At 41.8% G+C, this 18855-nt stretch overlaps 1 protein-coding gene across 14 annotated transcripts in view; it reads right to left on the bottom strand.

The window, feature by feature from the left end:
• Window positions 1-18855, bottom strand: part of LOC117958594 (RNA binding protein fox-1 homolog 3-like) — a 407104-nt gene that overhangs the window by 86189 nt on the left and 302060 nt on the right. Inside the window, exon 1 of one of the 14 annotated variants that reach the window (XM_034895082.1) lies at window positions 1555-1985. The exons of 12 other annotated variants lie outside the window; for them this stretch is intronic. In XM_034895082.1, the coding sequence (XP_034750973.1) occupies window positions 1555-1680 (126 nt within the window). In that variant the 5' untranslated portion in view covers window positions 1681-1985. Of the gene's footprint in view, window positions 1-1554; window positions 1986-18855 lie in introns of those variants that run through there. One more of the 14 variants, XM_034895085.1, reaches the window with a different exon arrangement.

Below are 18855 nucleotides of genomic sequence, written 5' to 3'. Positions count from 1 at the left end.
TCGTCCTCTACAGTGTGTTTTGGTGCCCCCCCATCCCGGGCTGGCCGGCGGGGTGTGCCCGCTTTGGACAGATGGGTGTGTGCGCGTGTGTGTGTGGTTCTGTGTGTGTGTGTGTGTGTGTGTGTGTGTGATAATGAGAATGTTATTTATCCTCAGTCACTGCAGTAACACACACTGTTTATTGTCAAACATGCAGCACATAGTAAATACTGGAAAGAAATCATCCCATCACTAACAGCAGTCCCGTCCTCAACTCGCTGAATTAAAACAAATAATTCAGCAGATAGACAGGCACACAGGCTCTTACGAGTCACCTTGTTGTCGATTTTTTCACCTCCCTTCAGAAAATTGCAGTCTTCAGGTTTTACAAAACAAGGGGATCAGTGATGGAATCAATTCCAAAGGAGGAGGGCAAAAAAGAAGAAGGGGGGAAATCAATGTTAATTTGCAGAGATGTATAATTATTCAAAGTGTTGTCACTTGGTGGTGATCACCATTAGAGGATTGAAGGGGTGTGGGAGAGATTGAAGTGCTTTCTGTGGTCTTTTTCATAAATTGAGCCATTTTGAAAAAAAACATAACTTTTTTATTTATTTTATAATTCAGAATGTAGTTTACATTTTAAGCAAATCTATGTTCTTTGATCTGTAACAGTTTGATTTTAACCATGCAAAACATCCTTTAAATCAAAAGGGATGTTTTGACAATGATAAGATAAAAGCTGTTATGAGTAAAGATGACACAAAGAAGAAAGACAATAATAATATAATAAAGCTTTCTATACGTTAAAACTAAAATGAACAGTATATTTCTTTATATTTCAGCAAATGGCGGAGGCTTCACATTGGCAGCTTCCAGATTTTAGGGGTTTAAATTGAAACAGATTTGTTTAAATCAGCAAAAATCAGTTTTCTGCAACGTTGATTAGATCAGGTGACACATCAAAAATGTAGGCGCCGCACAGATACACAATGTAGATCAATTAAGTGGTTTCTGTGTTAATTTTAGCAGACAGATAGAGATAAAAGTTGACATCCTAATGCATTAAAAAAGTCAAGACGTAGAAGCAATTTCTTATACTTTAAAAACTGTGAAATACCCTAATCTCTGTAGCAGAGATGTGATGGGAAGAAAGAGCATCAAACATTGAGTCATGAGGCAACTGATGTACACAAACACTGCGTGGCCTCGCGTCACAGTGACCGCTAATTCACTGCTTTATTTCACTCAAAAAGGGGAGGGAGGGAGAGAAGAGGACGACAAGAGGAAATGAAGAACAGGATAGTAGAGAGGATAAAATTAAAGAGGTGACATATCCCCCCCCGCACACACACACACACACACCACCTTCTGTATCCCTTTTTTGCCACAAAGCCAGGGTGAGGGTCAAGGGTTAGGGTGGGGGTGAAAGTACTCAGGGCAACAACACAAAGCAAGCGCGATGCTATCACGTGCCGCGGAGCAGCGCACGGAGGAATGAAAGGCACGGATGGAGAGCGAGGGAGGGGGGAGTGCCGGGGCAACAAAAGCGAGCTTTCGTTTAGTCAGTCTTACCTCGTGCAGGTAGAGGAAGGCAGGAGGACACTGGAGCGAGTGTGGTAGCATTCCGGAGCCGGAGAGCAGCAGGCAGCCAGAGTTGGCCATGGAGCTCAGCGTGGGGTGACGGGACGCTTTGCGCATTTAGCAGGGAGATCCTTTTCACTCTACTCTCTTTCTTCCTCTCTCTCTTTCTCTCTCTCCCTGGCTCGCTTGCTCACACTCACTCTGCTTTTTCGGATCACTTCCTTACTCCTGCCTCCTCTTGCCTTTTAAATTTCCCCTTTTCGCTGGCTTTTGTGTCTCTATTGAAGATGTAGCAGGGAGGCGAGCGGTACGCAGACAATGTGCATGTTCAACCTTTATCACTATTGCACTCTCTCTCTCTCTCTCGCTCTTTCTCTCTCTCTCTCTCTCTCTCTCTCTCTGTGGTTCTCTCTCCCCTCTCTCTCTCTCTCTGTGGTTCTCTCTCCCCTCTCTCTCTCACACACTCTCACTATCCCTGGCGCGACTCTGTTTACTTTGAGCACGATAAAAGCCAACAGAAGCATTCAGACACAGAAGGGGAGGTTCCGTGCAAGCCGAAGAGGAGGGGTTGTAGAGCCGACGGGGGGTTGGGTAGGTTAGGGTGGGGTTATAAAAGTGGTGGTGGTAGCAATAAGGGGGGGGGGGGGGGGGGGGGGGGGGGGGGGGATACTGATGAAGTCCCCAATGGATTCATACATCAAACGGGGCTGGCTGAATAGCAGAGGGGATGTGAATGACATTAGAACAGCTGATCCTGGGCATTAGCGCCTCACGGGACACTGCATGCTGCCTTTTAATTGCGCCCCCCCCACGCTGCAAACACACATATAAACACACACACCCCCTTGGTGGCCAGCACCCCCTCCCTCTTCCCTTCCTCCTCTCAAGGACAGCATGTATAGCAGCCATATCTGTGAATCCGGGGGGAAAATGCATTAAAACCAAAGATCGTGTTATTAGGGCCGATAGTGACATCCTTCTTCATCTGGCCATGCGTCTACTGAGCTGGCAATATGCATCCAGCCGAGCATGTACCGTAGCGCACGCTAAACAGTGCAGGCAAAACAACTCAGGGTTTCCTTTTAATGTATCCATTTGATTCATTCTGTTTGATACCGCTTTTAAAGAAGCGGACAAAGAGAATGCACAAGATGGATTCGTTACATCATAGGCGCCAGTTGGAGTATGGAGACTCCATTAACTTAAAGATGTAGAAAAAATGCAAGAAATCTGTCTTCTGTCTCATCCAACACAACCCTTGCTTCAAAACCTTGATGTCTTAGCAGAGATTGGTAGAACATGAACCATCGCCTGGGTACAACAAGGTGTTCTTAATCTAGATCTTACAATCTTTCTTAATAGAGTTAGATCAAGTCAAGACAATTTATTTTTATAAAGCCCAAAGTAACACATTTGGCTCTAAGGGCTTTACAATCTCTACAATGCCCTCTATTTTTAGATCCTCAAGCATGATGCTATCACATGCCACCAAGGAGCTCCCGGAGGAATTGAAGACATGGATGGAGAGTGATCGAGAATGCGCCAGTCAAAAGATCCAACTCGGTCCTTACAAGATGATTTCTATCTTTTGGGCAGCCTATTTTTTTCAGCGATTCAAAAAGCTCTAGTGTTGTGCTGGTTGATGGCTGTTTCCCCTGGTTGGGGAAAAAACAACTAAGACAATCAGAGCTCTTTAGGCGGGCTTAAGAAAGGGGATGTTATCTTCCTGTGCCAGAGCCAGGATAATGGCAACAGAAAAATTGCCTGAAAAAAGACAACAAGCATGGATGAGATTAAAGCAGCTGTACAGGTTGTTGGAAATCAACTTAAGGCTTGAATGTGCTTCTGCAGGCTGGATGTAAGCAAATGGGAACGTTTCTTTTTTTCCATACTATGTATTTGAACAGGACGTTTACATGTTTCTTTGTTTTAAAACCTGCCTTTTGAGATCAATTGGGTTAACCAATCTTTCTCTGTGACCCAGCACCCTTCTCTTATATGTGCATCTGCAGTAGGGCTGGGTATCGGGACTCGATCCTTTCAAACTAAATTAAGTATTGGAACTCCTCCAGTCAAAGATACCTGCATTCGATCCTTTTTGTACCCAGATCTAAAATTAATATACTATTTTTTTGGTTTTGCTCACAGCCAATCCCAGCCAGCATTCTTCAAATTAATGCAACGTGTGAGCAGCTGTATTGTGACGCTGATAGTATTGGTAATGGTATTGAAATGTATTGTAATCGTCAGTGATTTAGTAATAATGATATAAGAATTGCCCCTATCAAGCGCTACCACAGCTCCTGCCTCCACTGAAAAAGTCGTAGATGGGACGTTTACGCATATTGTAGGGGTGACTGAAACATTCTCTGGTCTTTTTGCAAGTACATTACTGAAGTCACCTTGTAAGTTTGGTGATTTGGCCACACTGAGAGAGTAATAAGGCCCTGCTGTGAGAGACACAACACGACCCAAGATGAGAATGAACTCACTCTGGGGATGCTCCCTCTGCAGATTAAACAATTCCAAGCAGGCGGCAGGGGGACAACTGACCCGTAATTACACATTCATACTTGATACAACTGAAAGAAACTGTATACCAAAAGATCAGTAACTCAAATAAATGCTCACCTCCAATAGCAGCCACCTCTATGCCAGTATTCAGTCTCATTCCTGGATAATTGGTCTGATTGTTTGATGCAAAAATCAGTCGTCACGGAAATGTGACGTGGTTAATGCTTAACTGTTTGGCATTGCTTGCTAAAGATGGGAATCCATCTCCTGTCTCTTCTCTCATGTGTTTATCTGTCTCACTCTTTTGCTCTCTTTTTTCCGGTCTGTCTGTCTGTCTGTCTGTCTCACCCAGTTAATAATTTAAATGAGCACTGACAGATCACACCCTTCAAAGGAGTTGTTGGAATGTTCTCAACGGTGCCTTTTCTTTTTGTCATGTGAAATCAAAGCCCTCAAACGCGGTAAAGATATCCTCTGTTAACTCCCCATGCGACTGTTCTGCCAATTAAAGGAAGATCAACAATGGCTGCAAACGGCTCAGAGTTGATCACCAAAAGAAAATAAAAAAAAAGTGATCTTAATCATTAGCATCCTCATCGCCCTTTGTCTTCCTCGCGGCGCAATCACTACATCGCTGTGGCAGCCCCGCAGTAATCAGCACAATCATTATTACCACAATCACCATCATCATCACTGGCACTGTCAACTCTGTCATGTCTGTCTTCTGAGCCTACACTGCCGGCCTGTTATAGAGCAGGATTTAGCCTCCCAGGATTTAGAGAGTCTGCGTGTTTGTGTGGATTTGTGCAGGTGTGTACACGGTTGTATTGAGTCCCAACTCTGACTTTCAGCTGATTTGAAGCATTACAAGATTTTAAATCCGGTTTTAATCTCCCCCCAAAAGCATCCACCAAACATCCGTCTTTGGATTTGAGACACAGCATCGGAATGACAGAAGATATAGAGTGGCTTGTCTTTGGAGCCAGTGTTATTTTAATGTGCTCCTTAAAAAATAGGTTGAAAGCAGCAGTTCTAGCAGTAAAAAGCCATCACATGCAATGGGAACTCAGTCAGCAATTATCAAAGGCAATATAAGAGGAGACTAATGGGGCCCCAAACGATTGGCGGCGCATTCCTGTTCACCACTGTTTATCGTATGACCACTGATCAATATGGCCCACTCGCACTAATCTTCATAAGAGATGACTGTTTATTTCCCTTAACTCCCATCACTCTGACAGGGGAGGAAGAAGTACCCAGAGCTTTAACTTCGGTAAGAGTAGCAACAATACAGTGTAAAATAATCCATTAAAGCAAACGTGTGGCATTTAAAACATTTTTGTATGTAAATTTGCAAGATGTAGTAAAAGTGTCAAAAGTGAAAAACAAAAGATGTACTGTGGAGGAGAGTGTAATCAACTTTGTGATGTTGGAGTTGATCGAGGTGGAGCAAAAGTAAAACACAAATGCAAATGTTTATGCTGTTGGGTAATTTATCTATAAATACCATATTTTTAAAGATATTCTTTTAAGCCTTATTAAGGCCTAAACCTATACAAATATTTGGTTATTTAAAAATCTGACATTCCAATTTGTTGGCCATTATATATTTTAATAAATCCAGAAACGCGTTGCAAAACATAAACAGATTTCCCTGACAGTTATTTGTAGTTATTTATGAGTTCTCACTAAAATAATATGATCATTTGTTCTATTGTCACAACAGAACATCCAAATATATTAATGTTCTGGTAAAAAAAAATTATAAAAATACAAACTTAAGATATGAAACTGAAAAAAAGGAAGATAAGAACAAAAACAACAAAAAATCAGTGATGCCAACAGGGACGTTGTAGAGCGCCCTCTGGTGGACAGACTATGCAACACCAACACTCATAACATGGTTGACCATCCGTTTTTATTTTATTTTTAAATATTCATTTATCCGAATAATTTATTTTGCTATTATAAATGATTCTGATTCTTCTTTTTTTTTTAATCGGCCATCACAAATGCCAATACCGATAGTTTGGGAAATGCCTAACATCAGCTGATAATATCGGCCGGGATCTACTTTGGGGGGCTCTGGGATTTACGTTTCTTAGTTTGCCTCAATCATGAACACATTATCATTAGCTGAATGTTTCTGTGTCTGTTATTTATTTTTGAACTTTTTGCCTTTTATCGGGCCTTTTGTTTTACTAGAAATGTAATCTATAGAAGGTTTAATTTTTAAAAATTCAGTGAATCTGACTTTTCAAAGCCTGTTTCCAAAGCCTTGGAATGCCAGGAATAGGGATCTGGTTTAAAAATGTGGAATATACAATTTTCTGTGGAATTCATTTATTTCCCAAATGTATAGAAATGTGTGGTCGCTTTTTATTATTATAATAAAGTAAAGTACACCAGGGTTACATAACTCTCCAAGTTCTCTAAAAGATTCTGACAACATAACCTCGGTGTCCTCACCTGTTGTCACTGACCTGGTTTCAATTTGTTAGTAACTGTCAGAACTGTTGGATAAATGCTGTGGAGTAAAAAAAAAGTACAGTACAGTACTTCCTTCAGAAATGTAGTTAAATAGAAGAAGGAAGTAGCAGATATACTGAAGAAAAGCGTACCTTGAGATGATTATGCAATTTATGCACAAACCCAAACTGTGTATGAATGTAAATATGGAACTAAATTTGGATATATATTAGTCAAAGTGTGGAGTATAATTAGTCCATATGGGCAACTGATGTTATCAGTTGAGTCGTAGAAGAGATTGTAAAGTCTGAGGGGAAGCTCCAACCTACCCCACTGGACACACAGCCAAGACCTCTGGAGACGCACGAGAAAACAGCGGTGGTGTTGGTGCTGGTGGATCTTGTTGAAAAGCGCGAGGCCTTTGGAGGGGCACCTTTGAAGTGCCCCTCTGACAGGCTTCCTCATTATCTGGCATCTCCAGAGTGCCAGCCAACCCTGCTGTAGAGGAGGGGGCATGAGGACGCCTCGATCAGCCGGCCTCGGGGGTACTCAGAGAGGGGAGGGTTGTGCTCTCGCTAAAGGTCCGCTGATTATATCTCAGGCCCAGAGCTTCAGGGATCCCCACTAATTAAAGGTTGTGTCATATCTGTTAGAGATAACAAACCTATGTAGTTCCATCTTTTTTTCTTTTTCAAATCAGGGAGTCCATTTTGCAGACTACCCTCCTTCCCGCTGCTTTCTGAGCTCTCCAGCATTATGTCAGGTTGCGTGCTTGGTCTGTATTCAAGGCTGAACAGCTTTCTGCACCTAGAGGAAAGGGTTACTGTTTAACCTGCCCTCACCCATTACAGTGTGCCAGCGATGTGTGTGAGTGTGTGTGTGTTTACGTGCGTGCGTGCGTATGTGGAGGCATCAGGGATCCTTTGTCTGGAGGCATAATTAAAGCTCTCGTTCTTTATTTCTTCACTTTGAGCGAAGATCTTAGTAATTAGGAGGCAGTGCAACAGGGAGGGTGGAGCTTTCATGGAAGCACACACAAGTTGTTTTTTTAAAACAGATGAAAGGGTGCGTGCGCACACACACACGGAAGAAAAAGCACTTGTTCCATCTCAGTACCAAATGAGCCACATTCATCTCGCACCTATCTTTGGATGCCAATATCTGCTCTCAGAATGAAGTATGCTTTTTCTTCCCTCAAAGCTGTCATGTACTAATGCATTGATTAAAAATGTGGATTACATGGACAGTTAAAGAAGCAACTGCAAGACTTATCTGAGATCCATGCCTCCATTGGATGCTGGGATAGGACGAAGGGCCCTGGATTTTGCTTTGTCTGGTGCTGAGGCACTTCTAATGGATTTTGAAACAGAGCTTGGCTTTTATATGGTGTCATTCATCCTCATATGTTTTCGCTTGCCACGTTTAACAATCACTGCTTCTTTATGGCAAACTAATGCACCTGGTGCTAAGATCAGCAGGTTGGCTCTGGCCATCGCTCATGGAGCACCGGCCAGATATTAGGACGTTTCGAAAGCTTCCACTGGAAAGCTTCCACCGGAGCAGAAAACCAAGAAGTACTGACTCTGCCTCCCACGCCGTCATACATCAACCCTCCACGCCACAGCGTCTACACGCAAAACGCACATACACACACCGAGCCACCGCTCTTCCAGCTGCTTTGACAAGGAAAGGAAAGGGGTGATGGAGCTTTACGGCTGTGGACAGTCAATGTCAATACATCAAGCGTTTTACCACAGTCTCATCCAAAGGTCTGGTTTGTTTGCAGCTAAAAAGCGTTGAGGCCATGGTGTGTGTGTGTGTGTGTGTGTGTGTGTGTGTGTGTGTGTGTGTGTGTGTGTGTGTGTGTGTGTATGTGTGTGTATGATAGTCCTAGCTGGTGGGTGGAAAACAGGCAAAGGTTTTGTTCAGGTATGGTGGGGGACGAGGGCAATAGCTCACGCCCTGTTAGCCCTCTAGGCCAAGACAGGCTGTGATAGAGAGAGAGAGAGCTGACAGGGCAGAGGAACGGCCAAGCATGGAAATCACATCAGATCAATGATGAAAAATTTAGTGGCAGCAAGAGTTGCTCTTGGGGACGATGTCACATGGTGCATGTAAGCGTGTGACTACTGAATGTACAGTACATGGAAAGGCTAATGTGTCAGCCAGCAAATATGCAGTCACCCATTTTGTCTACCAGGGTTGGTTACAAATGAGCTTAATAACGGGCAGGAAAATGAATATAAGAGAGACACAAAGGCATGTTTATACAGCTATACTTGTAAATGTATAGACCTCTGTTGGTATTTAAAATTACAAATGTGTCTCTAGGGCTTTACAATCTGTCGTATGTCATCCTTTATTCTCAAACTCTTAGTTACCAGAAAAAAAGCCTTTATCAGGAAAAACAAATGGTATAAAGCAAAATAATGCATGTGAACACTTGCTACTGTGCTTGCTTCAAACTAACACCACTAACAGTAGTCTACCAATACAGTTAGGGCTGAGTAGTGTTTAAAAAATTACAACACCATATAATGCCAATAGAGAACTTCATTTGAACGCTGAACTACCAACTCTGACAAATACACCTGGCTCGACGACACCACAACACTAATGGTGATTAGCTGCGAGCAAAACCATGCAAATAGTATCTTTTTTTCTAGGTCTGGGTACAAAAAGGATTGGATGCAGGTATCGATCAATGGAGGTTTCAATACTACTCTGTACTGGGTGACTTCAGTCAATACCTTAAAGCTAATGAGTACCAATAACCAGCACTAATAATAATAATTTATACTTCATTAATCCCACAAGGGAAACACAGGCCTGAAATACACACATGCTCAGTACCTATACATGCACCAACAGAGAAATATCAGAGTGAGGAGGCTGCCCATGGAAAGGTGGCCCGAGCCTTGCTCAAAAGCACATTGGCAGTGTCTAGGAGGTGAACTGGCACCTCTCCAGCTACCTGTCCACTGCAATACTTTGGTCCCAATGAGTAATTGAACCAGCAAACCTCCGGTTCCCAACCTAACTCCCTACTGACTGAGCTACTACCACCCCTAAATACAGATACACAAAATATGATATGAAATTATATAACGCTGTTGTGAACCACTAATAGGATATTATTTCATGTGTTTCCACAGAAAGAGTAGGTAATGGGACATTTTTGAGAAACAGATGAATACGTGGTCACTCACAGAGTACGCAACTGAAGACTCTGAAACGCTGTAGCTCTGACATGTTGTCATGACTTTTCTGAAGACTTGATCCTTTTATGCCCTGCCCTGTGTTGATTGTAGTAGCGTCCATTCAATTATATATAACCATGTACAGAATACCTTTAGATAAGGGGAATTTGTCAACTGTGAGATATTTTTCTTTGGCATTTATACAGAGGTAGCTCTCTCTTCAATATCCCTGGTATACTGAATTAGTCAAAAACATTCATTGATATCTGGTCAATCTAAAAAAATATACCATAGAGGATTTTACTGACGTTGCCCGAGTTTTCAAGTATTGGATGGACATTTCTTCAGACGTGTTGGGGCTGACCATGGGGTGCTGCACTAGTGCCTTTTAGGCGTGGTGGCCTCTAGCCTTTTTTACACCCAGGACCTCTAAACTTACAGAAATTAGACCACAGACCCGCAGGGTCCCTTTGTCTGATAGAATTTTTTCTTTCAGATGTGTTATTACAGAAATAATATGAAACCCAGAGCCAAAAAAGTCAAACATTCTGTCATTGTGTTACTTATGGATGGAGTTATATTAAAAATGACTTAAACTTAAACTGTGGATGCCCTGAAGTCCCCTCAAGAAAAAACGGGGGTCCCATTGTTAGAACCACTGTGTTAGGCTACTCTAATTTATCAAAATCCACAAAAGAAATGTGTTTATTTTTTATAACACAGAAGTGCAAGAATGCAGACATACAGAACCAAGCACTACTGTTAGCATGCTAAGTTACCAAATAAAAGAAGTAGGGCTGCACAATTACGGCACAAATGATAATCAAGATTATTTTGATCAATATTGTGATTATGATTAACATCACAATTATTTGTTGATTTTAACCAACCAACTTTTATTGTCACATAGGCTATTTATAACTGCTTTCACATCCATATTATGCTACATTCTTCTTATGTTGAAGTTGTATGTTGTATGTTGTACAGACATACAGCTGCAACACATGTAAATTAAAATTAGCTATCTGAAATAAATAGCGTAGGATTTTTTTTTATGTATCTCTGAGAAAGCTGAGAATTGTTTAAAAAAAAAACTGATTAAAAGAGCTAGGGAAAGAGAGGGAGTGCGATGGACGTATATGCTACTCACAGAGAGATGGCTGACTCATTATGAATGGGTCCAGCACGGATAGAATGGCGGCTCAGCGGAGTTACACACATTTTGTGTCTGAAATGTCTGTTTCATCATTGCGCTGCATTTTTATGAACTATGATATTCCGGCCATGGGGCACATCTTTGGTCCAGGTCCAGCAGCTCCGTCTCACACGCTATTACTCTATGAACTGAAGTTAGTTGCATTCAATTACTTCTTCTGTGTTTTTCGCCGTGGCGGCCGCGATAGCAGAGTTACCCGCGGAAACACTGGTACAAATACGGGTTTGCCAGTCATGCTTAACAATATACAGCTGTGTTACTAACAATTACAACTGTGGACAAATGTAGAAGTTTGGAGTGGCCACGCTGTGTGGTGGGGCTGCGTGGAGAGTAGAGGAGAGAGACAACACAGGCACGGCTTTACAATGGGTCATGTAACGCAAAATTAAACCAGATTGATATAAACAACAATTTCAGTGAATGCGAGGACATTAGACGGGACAAAATGTTGCATTTACTAGTAAACTGGTAAACCTTGAGAGCGACATATAACCGACTGTTATCTGTTGAATTTTCCTCCCGTTACTCTGTCCTCTGTGACTGTCTATATCTAGAAACTAAAATGGCTTTGCAAAAAACCTGGATCGTTCCATTAAATAAATAAATAAATAAATAAATAAATAATAAATAAATTTGCTCGATCACACAAACTTGATTGTGGGATGTCAAAATTGTGATTGTGATTACAATTTGATTAATTGTGCAGCCCTAAAAAGAAGTCACGCCAATGTCCTCAAATCCAACCTTCAAGGTCCACAGTATTGCATTCACCTGTTGTCCAGGGCCTAAATCGGTCTCTGATTCAACAGCTAGACTAAATAATACATGCTAGTGGTGAAAGGCAGCATTGCTCTGGACTCATGAGGACTGAGTGTAAAGATATCTGACAGGATGTGCTGCTTGACAAGCACATTACACTTATCAGGTGTTCTTCTTAGCCAAAATGTTCCCCAATTCAAATCTATCCAAAGCAATGATTGCTTTGGATCAAAAATCGACCATTCTTGTGAAAGTCACATTTCATTGATATTCCCTTAAATAAATAAAAAAAGCAACCTTTACCATTTTGGCTGCAGCCCAAAGCGAAGTCAATTACATAGATTGGTGCGGTGACATAAAGTGTGTTCCATTTGGGACCAGATTGGTCATGCCCCGTAATGTTCCTTTCCAGCAGGCATACCTTTGACCATTACTCTAAACAGGCAGTTGGGGAAGCAGAGACTTATTTCCCACTACTGTGAATGCTGCTGTGCATCCCAGAGGGGTCAGGGGTTCACACTGCAGCTACAGTACCATGCTCTCATATTTAGTAGCAGCGAGTGAGAAATGGTACATCAATACTGCCAGACGCACGGGGCCACAGCGGCCCTCCAGCACACACACATATCATATCGGAATGGTGCGTCAGATTCAAAAACCCCAACCAAGCCCAAAGGTGTCAGGAAACGTGTGAATATGTGTTTGTCTGTGACTCTATGACATTCAGCATCCAAAACACCTGAAATACTACTATTCTTGGTGTATATATACAGTCATACCTAAGAGTACAAATAAATGGTATAATTGTTGACGATTGGTATTCTCAAATTCAAGGTGTTAGAGTTCATCTTTCTCCAACTTAAGACCGCATTTGCCATAAACCACACTAAAGTTACCAGAAGGATAATACCATTTGCTGGTGATGGTCAAATGAAGGTTCGCGAACCACTGTCCTTAATTTCTGAGCTCACTATATGGCGCTCTCTGTTTAACAAAGGGTTTAAAACACATTGAATTATCATTCCTTTAACCTTTTTCTTTGAACAAAGAGCGCCATCTAGAGAGCTCAGAAAATAAAGACGGTGGTTTGCAAAGCTTCAAATGACCATCACTGCCATTTGCCGAAGTTCCACCTACTAGCTGGTTGTTAGTACATTTGTCGACCTCGAGCCAATCACACCCTCTCTTGGTCTAACTTTGGTTCCGTTAGCACTGTCAGCCAAACGGATAGTGCAGGCACTTATGGAAGCAAAGGTGTATCTCGTAAATTACTGCTACCTGCAGTAGGGCGAGTGTTTAGGGACTACAACCTCTGTCTACAAATAATAACACAAAAAAGACATTATTTAATTTAATTTGTAGACGTCCCTAAGCACTCGTCTTACTGCCGCTAGCAATAGGAGTAGAGAGTAAAAGACAGCAAGCAAGGGTTGTTTAAATAAACTCCCGGTGTACTTACAAACATTCCAATGCCTCGTTTAATGACTAAATAACTTTTGTCCTACTGTAGAAGTTTGGAACCATTCTGGGCATTATTAGTGGGGTAATTAACGAGATAAACCTATGGTTCCATCCCTTAGCCCCTGCACTAAGCCATAAGCGCTAACTTGACTAATGTTAGACCAAGGGGAAAAAAGCTTTATACCCTAGGGTAAAATAACTCAGAACCATCCCTTTAACTGGTGAGAATACGATATGTCTCCAAATTACCTGAAAGGAAGGGAGTTATTTGTTTTATATATAATTTAAGAGCTCATCAAGGTCCTGCCCTCAGCAACATCTCAAACATTTTAACACCTTTTGAGTTTAAGACCACGCTAAAGACTAACAGTGACCCAACTTTTCCATCGGATCCTGGAGGCTGTGGGACTCACTGCGGCTAAACCAGAGCCTTTCTTCTGATTCGCCTTTTCATAAAGCTAAATGTTTTATGAAGCATAGTTTGTTCCACCATTAACCGTTTGGTAAGCGCCGTTTTTTGAGAAATGCTACTTAAATAGAGGCTCTAAATATAAAGTCTGTGTGGGTGCTTGCCTCTGTCCCAATGTGTTTCCCTGATTGTTTGCTGTGTCTCTGGCTAAAGATGCTTTTTTTTTGCGTAGCCACCTGCAAGGCTATAAAATCTTTTCGTGCATGACGTGCCCGGAGCGTCTGCTGTTGTTACCTAAGATCCAACCCGCCCTCTGACCACATCCCCAGCAGCACACAACAACAACCCTGCCACTTCCTGCATTCTTTCCATCGCAGCGCCATCAAAATGTAACTACGGGGACCCTCTCTCTCTCTCTCACACTAATACACATTTTCCGCGGACATCTGCCTCAAAACAATGGCGGCAGGAAGAGAAAGGGGTATTAGAAATTCCGCCCAAAGGAGGTGGAAGAAATGTGAGCGTAATATCTCTGAGTGGGAGTCATGAATGTGATATTATACTGAACCCAGAAATGATGCGATCCCTGCTCAATATTTTAAAAACATGTCTGGTTTTATTGCTGCCTTGTTCAGGGCATTATATCAGTTGCTCCGGTAGAAAATGTCAAAATGTGTCAAACTCTGCCAGCTGCATATCTGTGAGAGAGAAAATTACATACATACATACATATACACGTATATGTACGTGAAGGTGTCACATAGGTAAATGTTCAAGCACAGCATCCTTGGCGAGAGCCATTGTTTTTTGTGGTCATGCGTGTCTGTTGTGATCAGTCATCCTCATGTTTCTGTATTACTTCCTGTGATGCTCACTCGCTCTTTCCCTAATGCTTCTTTTTCTCCACTCACTAAATGCTATCCGTCAGTAGGTGTTGCAGGACTGATAGGGGCGCGTCTGTTGCCTTTCTCATTACAGAAGGGGAGACAAAACCCGGCGAGCGCAGTAACCTTTCATGGAGACAGAGGAAGGGAGGCATCCACACAGAGCCGGCACCTCCGTCTACTTGACATAACCCTATTACCGCTTCCTTAATTTGTCCCACCATGACAACCCACAGCCAAAGAAACAGTTAAAAGAATGAGTGAACAAAACCTGCATTGCATTATGGGGGGTGGAGGAGGAAAGGGAGGGAGGGAGTCGTTGAGGGTGGCAGACAATGTGGAGGCCGAGCTGATGCATCAGCCATATTGAATCATTTTGAGAAAAAAAAGCGTAACATATTATCCGGAGGTGGGCCCCAACATACTCCACTTAAGTGATCGCTCTCGGTCTTGCCTCAAAGGACTCTTCTTTAAAGTTTTGTTCATTAGTTACTTTTTCTTTCAGAAGTCTTTCTCCGTCTGAGTGGCGCAAGCTTTGGAAGGCAACAGGCTGATAAACTGCGGCTCAAAAAGGGTTTACGCGAAAACAAATTTAAAAAAACCTCTCGAATTGGTTATAATGACTTATTCCGTTTGGCCTGGTTTCCCCTCGGAGAACGTCTGCAGTACTTTTGTTAAATGTAATAACGTTTCCTCCCTCATTTAATATTTACAAACCCCATGGTTCTAAAGAAACCTTTAGTGCTTCTTCTTTGTTTCCTAAATCTGTTTGTACTAAATATGATCAAAGCTCCACGCAGACAGAGAGAGTGCGTTTCAAAAATAACTAAATGACTGGCAAAATGAGTAACGGCTCCAAAATGGCTGATAATAAGAGCCGCTGATGTATGAGCTCAGTGAAAGTGCCAGACACTCAGACAAATGTGACACTAAATCCTGCGTTTGGCACATCCTAGGTAAACAAAAGTGTTTATAAAAGGAAGCCAAGGGAATCTTCTTTTGTACGCAAAATTATATAAAAAAATAAATAAAAATAACATAGCTTTCTTTTTTCCTGTGGCAGCCCCTTGTTTCAGCCCGGGCACCTCGTCAACAGAAAGACAACATCGCACACAACTGGTTTTAAATAAGCTGTGACATTTCAAATGTCCATTGTGATTAACCTAGTGTAAATACAGCCACAGGTTTTATACAGCATTCTCTATTGCAGCGTTTCTCAGATACGGCTATGTGTACCCCTAGGAGTGCTTTGGAGGACTGAGGGGGCACAGAAGATTTTCAGGTTAACGGCGGTAGTTGTTTTTCAGTTTTTTTCACGTTTTTGTCGCTATTTCGACCTATTCTTGCCTGCCTTCCTTTTCTCTACCGTCTTTTTCCAAGTTGTTTCACCTTTTTTTGATTAGCATCCAAACAGTTTCCAGTAACAAGGCTGTTGTTTAGTAAATCTATTGCGGACATCACCGTATTGTTCCTCTTTACATGTTTTTTATACCAAAAATTATTCACGGGAATTAAGGAGTACATGTCTTTAAAAAACTATTCAAATGGGTAAATTATTGAAAAAAGCTTGTGGTTTACTAGCCCTGAAAGGTAATTACATTAACTCATGTACTGCCCATACTAAGAGAACAATTTTGTTGTAGTTCTACATTTAACATTTCATACTTTTACGACAATCATTTCTGAGGCATTTATTCTACCTTTCACCCTACGCTATCTATCCATATGTCTATGAATGTATTTAAAGATGAAGTGCACATTTCACGGGATTTGTTGACAAAAAGAAAGATACTACAATTTCCCTTGCTTTATCTACGCAAAGCTTGTAAATAAACAAATCTGAACATTTGCAGAGTAAAATCTTTAATGCAGAACCTTTCCTCGCTATGGAGTACTTCTACATCAAGGTATTTCTACATTCGCTTAGGTGGAAGAGGTGGATATAACCCCACCACTGTGTGTGTTCATGGTGGCAGCAACAGCCACGTGTTTGGAATTTTTATATTGGGTTAAAAAAAAAGAATGAGTAATGATAACGGCCTCTAGGGCTAATCAGACTTCCAGAGATGACTTCCTTTTTTTTTTTTATTCTTGTATTCTTTTTTTCTTGAATCTAGAGAGCACCGGTTTTGCAAGCACATTTTTTTATGTTTGTAAGAAGCATAAAGAACAGACACAGTCTTCATAACAGTGTTGTTTGGAGAATATTTGAGAATATTTTTTTTTTCATGTACCACGTGTGGGTGACTCTCGTGGCTCCCTCTCTCTGGCCTCTGATCTGGGCTGCAGCGGTGGCAGCCATGGGTGTAGGTTCAAGGCCTGAGCACAGGAGCTGTCTATGTAGAGAGATTAAAGGGCCTGTATCGATCCACAAGCGCTCATGCATTTTGCATGAGGAAGACATTGTCAAAGAGGCCTCTCAGATTAAAGAAAAAAAAAAAAACTGGTAGAGGGAGAGTTCTAGAAAATATGCTGAACTCTGTGAAAAAATCCTAATGTTGAAATGTTATGCATGTAAACTCACTTTTATATATTGGATTGTCCGTGAACTCTCATCGACCCAAGATATTACTTGGTTTTCATCCCCCCCGTCTTCTCCTCCAGTTTTTGGTGGTTGAGGTTGTAATGCTTAAGTCAGAATCTGAAAAACAACACCCCCCCCCCAACAAAAAAAGAAACACTGCCAGCCAGAGACTGTCTAATGGCGGCAGTGAGTCTGTTGGAGAATTCTCAAGTAGAGTGTGAATTATTTAGGATGTGTGGCTAGTGTGCAGAGCATGAAGCCACCCTGTCCTGCAACCGGCAGGCACAGTGGCCCAAAGAATTAAGTGTGCTACAGACATTCGCCCTCTCTCTTTATTTCTTCTCCTCGCCATCACTTTGGTGGAGTTACTGCAAGGACTGAGGTTGAGCCTGACGCTTACAGACAGAGCAGGAGATTTTAAGCAACATATTAAAGACTTTTTCTTCTCAAGTGAGGCACAGATAAGTCACATTGACCCATTTACAGCCCTCGTGATGCAACTGATTATGCATCATCAACATTTCATGCAGGTCATCATGCATGTTTAACGGCACGCCGCTGTACTATACCGAGGACCACCCCCCCTCCACAGTTTGAGCGCCCCTCAGAGCCTCCTTATCCCACAAGCACATGTCAATCTCACCTGAACGACCCAGATAACGAGACAAAAGCAATCCATCTCTGATATTGGCCGGGTGGGAGAGTCGAGGATAACACAGACGCTATCAGTGAACGCCAACAAAAACTGAGATTTTCTGCGTGAGGATGATTAGGAACATGGCAGCTGCTGTGACACGCTGATCTGCGGCGGTTAAACAGGGGCTGTCATCGCTGGCAAAAGATGATGCTGAGCGCCGATAGAGCGCACGCGCACGCGCACACGCACACGCACACGCACACGCACACACACACACACACACACACACACACACATCCAGACCAGTCAATGAATGAAAAACAGAGACATACTGTATATGTGCACATATCAACCTATAATGTAGCAGTGGAGTAATAACCTACAGTATTCAGGCTGTTGTATAAACTGTGATATTGGTAAATACTTTTCATTTTCAGGCAAAAAAAAGAAGAAAGAACCAAACACACCTAGTGACATTTTATTTACTGTTAAATGCAAAGTCCAAAGACATGAAATTGATTGAAAGCTGTTGATCCGAAAGCTAACGTTCATTTTACCAACAATGGACACTTGTACTGGTTCAAATATCTAAATATCTCAACAACAGGGATACAACTAGTATATCTGATATGATCTATTATTATTTTTTTATAGTGAACTCATTGTAAAGACAATTAAATGTCAGGAAGCAGAAGATGGGAAGCATCAATACCTTGCTTACCAATTAAAAAGATAAGTCACTCCTCTTATCACAAAAAAAAAATCCCTGCAACAATCCCTTACAAGCGCCAGGATCCAAATCTGGAACCCTTTTGTTTAAAAGGCTACCTGTTTACATACTTTAGACATTCTACTCTGTACTAGTTTTTAAGACTACATCTCCAATATTACTTATTATTAATGTTACTCACATTCTCACTGCATTCACCTGTAACAACTGATTGTTTAACAGTGGAAGAAGGGACAACATATAGAACAAAAGGTAAAACACAATAACCCAGTACTGCATTGTAACCCAGTCACAATGCAGAGAATGAATAAAAACAAGACTAATGTCCATGCGCCTGGTGTCCTGGGGCATGCTGGGACGTTTCCCTAACAACCTACCCAGGCACAAAACAATATACTTTACAAACTCAAGCGGTATGGAACAATAAATAAAATGTTTTGGACTATTACGATAAAAACTATTGTAAATTAGATGTACCTGTTTGAGGTC

Source organism: Etheostoma cragini, chromosome 15 (genome assembly GCF_013103735.1).
Source record: "Etheostoma cragini isolate CJK2018 chromosome 15, CSU_Ecrag_1.0, whole genome shotgun sequence".
In the NCBI taxonomy this organism is placed as follows: domain Eukaryota; kingdom Metazoa; phylum Chordata; class Actinopteri; order Perciformes; family Percidae; genus Etheostoma; species Etheostoma cragini.
This window is presented reverse-complemented; position numbering and strand designations above follow the sequence as displayed.